This window comes from Saccostrea cucullata, unplaced genomic scaffold, assembly GCF_032062105.1.
Source record: "Saccostrea cucullata isolate Sc308-1 unplaced genomic scaffold, CSIRO_AGI_Scuc_v1 ctg13210, whole genome shotgun sequence".
Classification (NCBI taxonomy): Eukaryota; Metazoa; Mollusca; class Bivalvia; order Ostreida; family Ostreidae; genus Saccostrea; species Saccostrea cuccullata.
Window position 1 is genome coordinate 1 of NW_026920755.1, and position 13,934 is coordinate 13,934.

Genomic DNA, 13,934 nt, shown 5'->3' on the forward strand with positions numbered 1-13,934 from the left:
TTAAGTACGAAACGTTCCTTTTTTCATGCACTTAAAAACAATTATGCTTTCATGTCGATTTTTGTAAAACTTTTAGAAATAGAAATAGAACGTATATTTAATTCTAAATTAATATTTATTTTACCTTTTTAGAAACTATGTCATTGACTTCTGATTTTACATCCTCAGTCATATCAAAAACTGAAACAGAACCAACTGAGGGTAAGAGTAATACAATATTCCCACCCCCCCTTTTTTTTTTGCTAAAATGCACTTTAAAGATGCTGATATAATTTTATTAGCTCACATTCTTATAAGCTCATTCTCAATCTATCTTAATGATGTTATCAGCTTTAAAATAGCATAATTATTGACTAGTTAATGTACATGTATAACTCATTCTTAATGCAGCATACCGGTATAATGTGCAATAAAATCTTATAACACTTTCTGACCAAAAAATTTTGAATATGATTTCTGCTTTATAAAGCAATTGGTACAAAAGGATCTTCTAGTTAAATCAACGATTTAGTTTAACGATCAATGTCTTTTTTTTTTATTTAGAATACAAGCGTACATCTCTAATCGGCAATAGTAATATGAAAACTAAATATTGTCTGCTGAAGTTCCTCGTTGCAGATTTTTCATATATATTTTAATTTTCCACTTTATGACAGTGAATTCAAATGTTTGGGAAAATATACAAGATTATATGTCGGGTACGTTTTGAGTTTTTTAAAACAGTTATCTTTCTTTTTCAATATACAGTGAAACCCGTCTAATCTGACATGCACTGGGAGACAAATTTTGTGTCAGAATAGACAGGATGACGGATTACATGTAGTGTTGGATTAGACGGTTTTTACTGTATTTACTTTTTTTAATATGACCAATTGATGAAATGCACTAAGCACTATATACAGGATCTAATATCATTTTGTTTGATTTGATTTATTTATTGCAATCATAATAGAGCTTGTGATTTCAAAAATCATATTTCAATGAACCGAAATCTAAATTATAAAGAAAATTGTCTCTGAAGAGAAGAAGAAAACACAAACAAACATTAAAAAACACTAACAATTAAAAAAAAAAAACTTTTCAGTTCACTCCTTTTGGTTTACATCATCCGGCTCTCTGTTAATTGGTGTTCTGCTTGGTATGCTCATTATGGGTTTAATCTGCCGACAGTACAGCAGAAGGATATACAGGTATAATGGTACAACTTTTAGATAAGAGACGTTTAATTAAATACAAGTATCACAAATAGTTAAAATAGGTTAGCATAACGCTAACACTGAAATTTCAAAAGAACATTTATGCTTTTATATCGTATGTTTCTTTACAAACAATCAAATCTGTAAAAAAATCAATGTTTCAAAATAAAAATTGGAAAAGAAATGGAATGGAAAAAATAAGCACGTATTTTTGTTCTCAGAACTATCAAAGTATGTGACTCAGTGCTGCTAGAAATTTACTTTTAGAATATCCTCACCACGAGAACAAGTATGCCATAAAATAACCAACAATCGAGATGAAGGACAAGGCAGCAAAGACAAAACATTTGTTTCAGAAAGCATCTATGAGGTATTTTTCAAAAGCATACAAAAAAGGGAACAAACTGGTTGAAAAACATATATAGCAGAATGTATTGAAAACTTGTACATAAAAAGTGGAAAAAGCTTCAGGTGACTTTTCATTAAAAAGTGAGAAAATCCACGAAATTTAAATCATTGACGATATTATTTTTTTTAATTCTAACCGTGATTTGACATTCCAGAATAACTATAAACCAAAGCTAATACACATCATAGAATTTGACGTATCTTTTTCAACTTTTAATGTGTTTCCAACTTTCCAGAAAATGTAGAAGTTCGCAGTAGAGTTAAGGTGCGCAATGGAAATATAGTTAATTTTTTGTGATTAAAAATGTATTCCTAGTCTTGATGGCGATTATTTTTAGCACATTATTTATATCGGATAATTGTAATTATGGTTAATTCATGTAATTACACATTAAAGACGATTAGATTTTATATTTAGACTTGCCACGCAATGTGGCAGTCGCTTGATTTTAGAACATTTACTTGCAGTATTGAGGTCATCTATAAATTTCACTAGGGCAAGGGCATAATCAAATTAAAAGTTTAGTTTATAAATATTTTCAACACACATTTTATATAGTTTCTGAAAAGTGCTGTGATCCTATCTAGATTCTGTGATTTCATTGTTAAAATAATATTTGACAGAATGTATTTTTTGCTGGTCAGCGGCATGAAATAGTGATATTATTAAATTATTAAATTAAATAAATTACAAAACAGCATGATGTAGTAAGTTTTGATGTAGTTTGATGGCTTTTACGACAAAACGCTTTGCTAAATTTTATGGATGCCACTTTCCCATGAAATATGTAGATAACATACTATTTAAGCTCAAAATTTATTTAAAATTACAAATCCGGTGAGAGGAAAACAGTCCTTTTAAACATCAAAGGTGTGTCCTAGTGCCAGGGAAGAGTTAGCTACCAATGTTAGCTTACACACTCACCATGATCGGATGAATTTAGAATTCCACAATCAATTCAGTTTAAAATCAAAGTACTCAGAAGTACAGAGAGCCGGGCTCATTTACAGAGTAGAATGGATTTCTTACATGAAGCACGTTATATTCTGATGAAAAAATTATTTTAACTATCAATATAAATGATAAGACACCGACAGTGAGTTTTTCAATCCTAATACCACGGTCCGATTTTGTCAGAATCAGAATTAATCTGGTACAGCAGCTGAATGTAAACAAACAGGGCAGTCTGGTTCCCTCTCCTGCTTTACCTCGTATGTGTAGAAAACTACGGTAACGCTGATTATCAAAAATCCTTACGCTAATGAACTATGTTCTTTGACTTATGAAGTTTTCAAAGTCATTACTACTAATGTTTATCTTATATAGATAAAACTTCGTTTTATTTTTTGTTGCTTTATTTAGCGTTTGTATTATCTCAAAAGCCGTTGAGAGTAAGAACTATATTTTTGCACGTAACTTTAAAATGGCGACTATTGGGTTAACATCCTGCCTTGAACAGGATCACATAAGCCGGCAATTGCTCCTTGAGCAAGAAGCCCGGCTAAAAATCACCTCATTTTTTGCATGAAAGAATAATTCAGCATTTGACTTCATGAAAGATAAAGCCTGTTGACAATTAAGGTCATGGAATCAGTTTTAGAATTCGTGAAAAATTGAACTTAAATAGGGCCGTTCATATCCTTAAGCTTTCCTCTCAAATTATTGAATTTTAGAAAGCCCCGCCCCTATCCCCCCTCCCCCCGGTTCCGACGCCTATATGATGGCAGGTGTTGTTTATCCTTTAAAAAATAATCTACGATGAATAAGAATAAAGCAAATATTCATATTCAAATATTCAAAAAGTCATTGCAATTAAGCACTGATATTTTGGAAATTATCCAATTTGCTCCTACAGCTATTTGTTATATTCTATAAACATATATAAAAAAGTTTTACATCCGCAGGATCACGGCAATGAAAAAAATATGCATCGAAGCTTGGACGAAGTTCAAAATCAGCAAGCGGATATCTATATGGTGATGACTGGGCCCAATACCAGATGTCTCCAGACAAACAGTGAAACTTGCCAAGAGAACACCGAAGCCATGTACATTACGATGACCTAAATTCTAACATTTCAAAGATATTTTAGGAATACGAAATGTTGTGCATCAAAGTGCCCAAGGGAAAGTTGTTTATGCATGATTTAGAAATGGAACATGATGCATGTTACATGTATGCAGGCAAAATTGGCGATTTCTATAATTCATCGATCCATGGAATATCTAATAAGTGTAGATTAAATGATTTTTGAAATGAAATTATATTTACACATTTACACTGTTTTGAAATGGATCAATGAACATTACTTCAGAGTATTTCGTCGGTGTATTTTACATGTATTTACATGTAAATATCAATTTGAAAAATTAATTGATTAATCATAACCTTTATACATGGTTTAAAACTTAGCTTAGGTCCATCATGTATTACAGTTTAATTCCGTTTAATCCATAATAATTAATTATTATAAAAATAGATGCGTCGAATTGGGATCATAAGTATAAGCATTTAAGTTTGTATCGAATGTTTCAGATTACATGTATTTCCTTTTAATCCGGAAAAAAAGCAAATGTAAAAATGTATGATGTAATTTTACGATGTAATTGTTTCTTCGACAAGCAGATTATTTCTGTATTTATATCATACATCATGATAGCAACCATTGACATTACAAACACGTCTTGACAAACAATTGATACGTATGTTTTATGCTAAAATTTGCATATTACGCAAGAATGATAAGTCTTCGTATCTAAAATGATTATGAAAAAAAAATTATTAATTACAAAAAAACAGTACACTCGAGTTTTTAATTTATTATAAGCATTTACGATGGCAAGTATGCAAGCAAACAATCGATGCAGGTTACTGACATACAAGTTGATGTGTCAGGAGCTTCAAAAGCCTATTTTAATTCAACATTTCGTAAAGTTGGTGTATTTATTTTGTCAATAAATGTTACTTATCATTGGGTAACTTTGTCTACGCTTTTTTACTAGTTGTCTTTTTTAAAATAATGAATTTAAATACAAAATGTTCTGTTATCTTATGAATACCAAAGGTTCAAAACAGAATGAAACCATTAAACAAATGAAACTTCTTTTAGGTACCGGGTCCCAGTTGTTGAGGTTCCGTTGTAGATATCATAATATACATGCACACAGTTGTTCAAATCTTTATACAACATTGACCCACGATAACCTAAAGCCAGACATTTTGAAATCATTGACCTCTTTTTCTTAGTACCCAAGGAACTTGTGACTATTTTTGCCTTGCCATTTGTTATTATCAACATAATTTTGTAAAAGAGAAAAACCCAATATATTCTAATTGTACAACCAAGTTCTCTGGAAATAGGCATGGAAAAGAAGCTTTAGATTATCAATTTTAAAAATATAAAAAAAAATGTAGACCAGATCCTCCATCATTTTTTTTTTTTTGGAAATGCTATAGATACATGTGTCAATGGTGCATCTAATTATAAACAGACCGTTTTGGAAATTGGTAGGATATCTTTTACACAAATAAACGTCTGCAGATTTTCCCGTTTTTCACGATCATGCCAGGGAGCACACAACTAGTGTGACTGGTAGTGAGAAGATACCCCTCCATGGCACCTGATCCAACCTCTGATATTTAAATTTGAAAACTATTCGTTATCTCCATATTTTATTCAATCAGTATTATAAATATCAGTTGTATATTCTAGTTTTGATAACAATATTACGTACAAAGAACATGCAATGACCAGAAGGCCCTAAAATGGGGGAATCATTTTCCTTTTTTGTCATTGGTAATTTGCAATACTTATTTTGCTAAAAAGACTATAAAGACATGTACTCTGAAGTATATATAAAAATTTTTTATTGAGTTTCTTATTGACAATATCTATGTGGTATTGGAGACTAGGCCTTCCAACAATCTACTGGAATTCCCATGGGTACCGATTTCGCCTTATTATTAACAGAACTATTTTTTAAAACTCATATGAAGCTTCAAAATCTTATACGTGAAAAGAATAAACAATAGGCGTGACCCTCAACGCGGCATTTAAAGCTCTACTGACATCATAAAATAGCCGAGAGTGTAAACAAATAGCCGCCATATGTCATCGATAGACGCCATATTAGTTCGTGTTCTATTGTTACTTTCTAACTATGTATACACCCAAATCATCGTTACGCACCAATGCATTTGTCCAGTGACCAAGTACACCGTGTACCTCGAAGTGCCGGTGACTGTAAATAGCGGTAACAAACCTATCGCGAATTTTGCAATAGGTAAAGTTGCAAAAAGACCAGAACACATCGTTATAGCATCCAATATAAGAGAGTTGCAGTAAATATATACACAAAACACACAAGCACAACAAATAAGAGTGCTCACTTCTGAACGTGACCGACACCGCATGGTCATGCATGCAAACTCTAGGTCAATGAAACTTTTGTTTACAGTCAAGCGTTTCAAAGCATTGATCGGGGAGCAGTAATTATTTGTAAAATGAAAGAAGAAATCCAATATTTGCATGAAAAACGTACTTGTTAATAAACTTCACAAGGAAACGAGGTATAATTCCCCATATTTAAAAAAAAACAACATATTCCTGGATTGCATATGAACAGTTAAAACATAAATGGGTTAGGCCTGTAGACCTGAAAAGGGGGGGGGGTATAGGGGTATACATTCTCACTGATGGCTAAAAATGCAGCCATTTAAATGATTTTACAAAGGTTTAATATTTTTTCAATTAATAATTTTGATACTCTAACCATTCATTTCTTTATTTCTAATCTAGAATGTATAGGTGTGCCAAGAACAAAAAAAATGATAACATTTCTTAATTTTTTCTCACACATATGCCTCATTCATAGAAGTTATGACTGTTTAGGAAGAATTACCATTTTGAAAGGAAAATTGATTATTTGCACATATTCAGTAGGTAGTATGGAAAATTATATGTGCAATTAACCCTGCTCCTAAAGATCTTTGATGAGTCAAGTCTTCATAGGAATTTTTCCTGAATGTTAGAATATAGTTTTATTCCAGTAATTAAAAAACAAGTTAATGAATAAAATTTATTTTATTCATTCTTTTCTTTTCTCTCTATCTTTTTTACAGAAGTAGAAAAGTATCAAAGAATCAAACAATGTGTCTTGTTTGGCAATGAAAAATATTCCCAGCCATAAATGATGCTCGCAATATTTCATAGAAATTTTTTTATAGGTACATAAACAATTCCATATAAATTGTAAATTGATTATTATTAAAGTGTTAGGTACATGTAACTGTCAAAAATTGAAAATTGTCCACTAAAATTAATAAAATTGTGATACTGTCGGTTCATAAAAATTATTCACAATTCAATTCCAAAAGTTGAAAACAGAAACAAAATAAAATTTTCATGCACATTTGTTTACAAATTGATTTCATATACATATACATGTATAAACAAGAAAACATTGATGTGACCATCAATTGTCGCCCGGGAAATATCTAAAGTAAACAATGAAAATGAGTCTTGATCATCAAACAGCTCCTATATGTGTGAAAAGGAATGCGTCTAATTGATGGAGACGAAAGTGGAGAATATTTTGAAAACTTAAAGTCGGATAAAAATCAAACAAAAACGATACCATTTTAAACTTCATCAATTCCTCAAGTAAATTTTGGCTGCATAAAATATGAATTGAAGTTAGACACATGCATCACCTATATTCAAAAATGTATTAATTTGCAATTTTAGAATATAAAACACAAACTGTGCAGAGTACGTTTTTATGCGAGAAGTAAAATTCGATGTTCTAAAAAAGGGACTTGTCGTTTTTTCGATAGTATATGATAAGTAACTTCATATATTAAATATGTAAAACATATATATTTTTACAGATTCACTTCATGGAAGTAAATATATTATATGTCTCGTAATTTATAAAGGGAAAGAACACTCTGATTAATAATATTTTCAATGGTTAGAAAACTTTTAATTCTAAATAACTACTCCCATCCCAATCCCCATACACCGACACTTAAACTTATATGTATAGAGCAGCCCGGTCCTCCAGGCTACAATAATTTCAAACCATTGAAAATATAAGATTTTTCATATGTTACCAAAATTTAAACAAGGAATACATATATACATATATATTTCAATGGTTCTGACAAATTGAAAGTTATTAAAAATGTAATATACATGTATTAATGAAAATAAAAGTACTATATATAAATTTTAAAAGTAAAAAGATCCTATGAGAAATAAAGCACATGTATTATGAAATTTAACATTTACTGGTACTTTCCCTGTAAAAGTGACATTGAATAATTAAGCTTTATTTGTTGTTTTCTACTGTACATATGTCTAAATTTTCCAAATTTGCATGTTATGCCTAAAATTCATTATTTATAACTTTACAATAAACCTTCAAAGTTGACTGAAACACAATTTTGTCCGTTAAAGCGTTGATTTTTGCATGAATTTTGGCCTAGAAGTCCTTCAGGGCAGGCCTGCCCCTAAATAAAATTGTGATATTTTGATAGGTTATGATGTAAGGTATGATTTAAGATAGGATTTTTTTTAGGGGCACCCCTGCCCTAGGGTCGAAATTCCCAAAAAACCCACAAAAAATAAGGAAACCGGATTTTGAAAATCTGCTTTAAATTTCGAGCTGTTGTTTTTATAGACAGACTAGCTCAGTTGATATATAAGTTGGTTTTACTCTGTGAAATGCTTCTTTTTAAAGTCGCGGGCTCGAATCCACCTGGCACCACACTTTTAAAGTTTTAAATTTCGCCTTTTCAAAGACAATTTGATTTTTTTTAATAGACTTGTGTATTTTCCTTCAATTATCTATCGTTTATGTATGCCCATTCTTGATACAAGAAAAACTAAAAAGATGTCAAATCGTAACAATCAAATGTACAGTTGTCAGTCAGGCGGAACATGCCTCAGTACAAGCACACTTTCCCCGAGGACAAGAGTAACTCACTCTGTGTTATTTGATACAGATATTCTTGACAGCATTGAGCAGCGTGGAATTCCAATTGTATATATTCCTTAGAATTTAATCACATTGATTTTGGCTAAATATATCAGTAACTGCACTCCCTTGGATTTCATTTAGGCCTTTATAATTTGCACACATTAATGATATTTTTATTATATCCACGGATAAATAGCCTAGACATAAAGAATAGAATTTCGGAGACAGTAGACATTACCATTATGCACAATGAGAAGTAAAGACAAATATCAATTATTACATTTGGAGAAAACAAATTCAGAAAATCAATGAAAAGGTTTCTTCTACCTCTACTCACTGAAATAAAGATTTAGGAAAAAACAAATTGTTAAATGTATTCGGCCTAATGTCATTAATCGGAACGGAAATCGACAAGCTTCTTGTAGAGAAAAAAACCAAGCCCTTCTTATAGGTCAGATCCCTATTTATAATGAAGTGATCCTTTCTAAACATTACAAAGGTTACTAAATTGAAATAACTCAAAATAATTAAAATGTATATTGCATAAAATTTAATACCTGCAATATATGTGCACTTTAATTGACTTCTTTTTATACACAATCCACTGCTTGGTTTTCTGTTTCTTTGTTACTGCTGGTAACCCTTCTGCACGGCAACCTAATTCCTAAAATTGCACAGTTGTGTGATACCATATAAAATGTATGAAATTACTGTATTTTTTATTTTGTCCTTGATTTATATTCATATCACTGCATTGATTTTACATGAGACTTGAAAACTTTAGTCTTGCTTCTGAATAAATTTTTTTCCAAATATAATATGCCCAATATGAAGACAAACTTTTATCAAAAATTAATGCAGAAAATATTGCAATAAATGAGAGGTTTTCTTTTCTTAAAAATGTAGAGAAATCTATTCATGACAAGCATTACTGGTAAAACATACTATGTACTGAACTTGCATTCTGTAGAATTGTCTTGCTGATCCTTATGCAAGATCAATAAATTTGGCACCAATGGTAAACTGATCCCATGATACCCCAAAATGAAGGACCAGAAGTTGCAGCAGGATTGCAACAGCATTTCTCTCTCCATAAAATTGTGTAGACATTCATTTTCCTACATGACCCTCCTGCAACAAAAATGAAATGGTAAATGTGGAATTCTGTTAAGGTAAGTCACTCCTGAAATTTGTTAAATCAAGGATTTTTTGAGAAGTATATTTTGGATAAGTACTCATAAAGTGTAACTCAAAATCGCAAAGAAAATAGGGGGTCAGTGTGCATCCTACTGATCTACGGTACATTTAAGTTGACCTTTTTGCACTTAAATTTCATCTCTTTGGTTAATTACTTTAACCCTTATTATATTTGATCAGATGTAAGCATGGCAATAAATATAATCTTATTTTACGTAAAATAGTTTGAATAATATTTATCATTAAACAAATCTAGCAAATTAATGCACGTAAATTATTGTGTGACCTTTGCACTAAAAAAAATAACATATTTGGGGTATTAAAAAACTTAGTAGGCAATAAAATTTTTTTCTTATATCAAACTTTTTACGACTTAAGTGCTGATCAGTCACAAGTATCGAGTAGTTTAAAATAATGAAAGAAAAAGGTGGGTCAGTGATGTTAATTTTGAAATATTTGTCAAAATATGTGATTTTCAGGTAAAAAATGGTGTAAATTTGATCTTGACTTCTTTAATATATTTTCATTTTTTGGAAAATTTTGTTGAGGGAAGGTTTAAAACTTAGTCTAAAAATATTAATTAAGACCTTTATAAAATATTTTTAGCAATATCAAAACGGAAAATATTCTCCGAGTAAAAGTATGTGAGGCTAAATTTCCGTTTCATTAAATTTTATAAATGTGCAGATTTGCAGAATTTTCTGCTAAATATCCTTCCACCAAAAGAAATAGTCCCTCATAAATCTTGCTTCTTTGTAGATTTTTGAGCAGTTTTTTCCTTGAATGTTAAAAAATTTACATTGTAGAATTTAAATATGTTATAAAAATTGAATTTTAATAAGTAGTTTTGAAGTAAAAGCTTCTGCGTGAACTTTTCTAAAAAGCTGACGAGTGACTTACCTTAAGTAATACATGAAAAACTGTATATTTATATTTTTTTTATTATTTCTTATATTCAATTATGCTTCTCTCTTTGTAAGGCTTAAAATTTCTTTTTTTTTCAAAGCTTCAAAAAGACATTATTGATAAATTTTATTATTTTCACTGCCTCCTTATAATTTTGATGGTTTATACTGTAGCATGTCATTTTTTCTTTACTATTCATTAACAAATCCTTTTTTTAAAATCATGAATTACACTACCTATTAATCATTTCTTTAAAGTAATTTACTTCATTATAGCAATGCAATGAATATGTTAATGAAATGTAGGATTGAAGTTATCCTCAAAACATCTTACTCTGAATGTTCTTTTCATTATTAAACATGTTAAACTTTAGAAATGAGCTTCAAACTGGTATGCAATACATGTACTTACATATGTACTGTGCAGGTAAATTAATACTTTACTCCTGCACCATTTTGTCTGCCTCAACAACGAAAAGCTGAGTATTGGTCCACCTCACTCTTTGAAACATGCTCCTTTTAAGCAGGTCCAATATTTCCCTCTCTCCAACAATAAATCATCTATCTGAAAGGGTATCCACCTCCATCTTGTCATATTCATCAGTATTCCTTGAAAGAAAATATACAAGAGAAAATATTCAAATTGTTTAAGTTTTAAATCTTTCATGTTACATGCTACAATGGCAATCTGTAAATCAAGACAAACAAAAAATACCAGTGTAATTTACATGAATATTTAAGGGTACAGATCACTGCATCCAGTTCCTTAGAGTTTGAGACATTTTAATCATATCAAAAGACAGTAAAATTTTGAAATTACACCACTGTATAGTAAATTGCATACTAATGTAGTAATAGCATAAATTTAGGGAATCACTTTTTAGCTTGTTGGGTATGCCAGGACATCAACAATATTAGAAATGTGCATATAATTTGCATACAGTGTTGTCTAGACTAATAGATTTAAATCACATGAATCCTCTCTCTCAATTTCAAAAGTCCCTGTCCACTGAGGTTAGACACAAATGAGGCCTTCTTAGCTGCTGATCTTTAATTTAGCGAAATTTTCATTCCAGGAGAATTATCAAGAAATCAACTCACATAACTCTCAAAGAAATATCACAGAGAAAACAAATAGAAATGGAAATAGAGTCATAATGTTTGTGACATTGTATACCATCATTTTATATGAATTTTATTGTGAGGTAAAAATGAATGTAGCATATCTTTCCTACCTTTGTTTTACTCTATTTACAGCAGATGCTGTTTTTATAGTTATAAAAACTACTAAATTTGTTACTAATTCTTCATTATAGTGTGTCGCCCACTTCGCGAAGTGGTTAGAGCATCTGCTCTAGAGTCGTGAACTAAGGAGTCAATCCTTAAGTGGCGGGTTCGAACCCCACTGTAGGACGTGGATACCGGTCCTTTGGATGAGACCGTATAAACTGAGGTCCTGTATCGCAGTAGGTGCTGCATGAAAAAGATCCCTCCCTGCTCAATAGACCTAGGACAAAATTTGCAACTCTCCACCAGCAAGTGGTGTCATCTCCATATGAGTAAAAATTTTCAAGACGGACGTTAAAAAATATACAATCAATCAATCAATCATTAAATCAATCAATCAGCGTGTGCCATTCACAAACCTTGATATATCTTTCCACATCTTATATTCATCGCCCCCCAGCCGACCGTCTCTTCTTCATCACTTTCACCATTGTCATCATCCTTATAACCAGAAGATCCAAATATAGCATCTCGTTCATGATCTCATTTATTTGATTAGTATCCTGTGTGTTTAAAAGATAATGACAGCTTGATATTACTGCAATATTCATATAAGACAAATCAAATAATTATTCTGATTTCTTCAATCATAAAAAAACTGACAAACAAATCCCAAAACTAATTTTGTGACAATGGTAAAATGGATTTGGTTGGGCCATAACTGAATGCAAATACAGCATGTGTAAATATTATTATAAGCAGCTGGTCAAGTCTGCAAAGCACCTATCTCACTTGCATTAAAGGGAATTATAAATGATTTAATCAAAAAAGATAAATGAATATTACTTGCTTGGAGATAAGCAGTGCACACATGCTTTAATACTTTTCATTTTTGCATTCTAGTTACTACTTACATGTTTATGATGTTGTGCTCCAGGTGCTCGGTTTCTTCATCGTCACAATAACTTGCATTGTTCGAAATATCGATGTTCATACTGCTGACACTCTAAAGCAATATAAAACGATTTAATTTTACAATTCGCCAACAACTGTACTTATCTATTGTCACTTTTATTCGTGAACAGCTAAAATAATAATTGCTCCCCCGTGTTTACACATGTGCTTTTGGATCTACTTTCATTTTCACTCCCGTCTTTCCTTTGCGCATGGGCAAGACATAACACGGTCAAATCGTGCTGAGTGCAGACGTGTCGTCGGTCGGTCAGCTGAGGTCCTGTCACATGCAAACGTTTTAGTTCGTAATTTATTTTTTAGGTGCTTTTGCATTTATGCTCGTTTATCTTACCTTCAGCTTCGTCTTGGGTATTCACAACCAGGAACTTCAGCTTTTTAGTGCACGTGGACTGCAGCTGCACAAGTACCAACTTCTGTGACTATGTAACTGCGTGTTATCAGCGTTGCTCAACACCAAAGATGCTTTCAAAAGCATTTGTTTTATCTCAGAATTTGAGATACTTCGGCCTTTTTATTTTATTGAATAAAAATTTTACAAATAGGCCTTGGCGAATATCCTATTCGAATGAAACCGACTGACTAAATCAGTCGTGCGTGACCACACATTTGGGTGATACCTGGTAAGCAGATAGTAGGGTTTCCGAAAACTAATATGGCTGACTCCGATTTGGCATTTAAAAGACTTCAGTAGAGCTTTAAATATATCGTCGACACATTGTATTCCATTCTTATGTCGATACGATAGATCCCTTTGAGCTTACGATAAAGGATACAACAATGTCCTACTCATCTGTTTCATGTTTAAATACCTAACTAGAAAAGGCTGTTAATGTTCATCTAAAAACCTAGCTTTATGACAGGCATGATGAAGATCACAAGTGGTCTAGTTTAAAGTCATCATTTAGGAAGATCCGTGGTCGAATCTATGATCTTGTCAGTAATGCAAATACAGTCTATCATAAGACAAATACCGACCGACATTTTTATACTAATTGTTAGAGCATTATCAACAGAATAAATTACTTACTGATTTTTTCACGAA

The 13,934-nt window shown here is 31.4% G+C and overlaps 1 protein-coding gene and 1 long non-coding RNA gene across 2 annotated transcripts; one reads left to right on the forward strand and one right to left on the reverse strand.

Annotated features, from left to right (window-relative positions):
• Window positions 1-130: 130 nt before the first annotated feature.
• Window positions 131-3,784, forward strand: LOC134256871 (uncharacterized). Its single transcript, XM_062739550.1, has 5 exons — window positions 131-201; window positions 657-698; window positions 1,085-1,190; window positions 1,464-1,566; window positions 3,510-3,784. The coding sequence occupies exons 1-5, from the start codon at window positions 138-140 to the stop codon at window positions 3,669-3,671; spliced, it is 477 nt and encodes a 158-aa protein (XP_062595534.1). The 5' UTR covers window positions 131-137; the 3' UTR covers window positions 3,672-3,784.
• Window positions 3,785-11,177: 7,393 nt separating this feature from the next.
• LOC134256880 (uncharacterized) lies at window positions 11,178-13,505 on the reverse strand. The gene is made up of 3 exons (XR_009989806.1): window positions 12,832-13,505; window positions 12,337-12,480; window positions 11,178-11,299 (listed from the first exon to the last, which is right to left on the reverse strand). It is a non-coding gene; the product is annotated as an uncharacterized LOC134256880 (long non-coding RNA).
• Window positions 13,506-13,934: the final 429 nt, after the last annotated feature.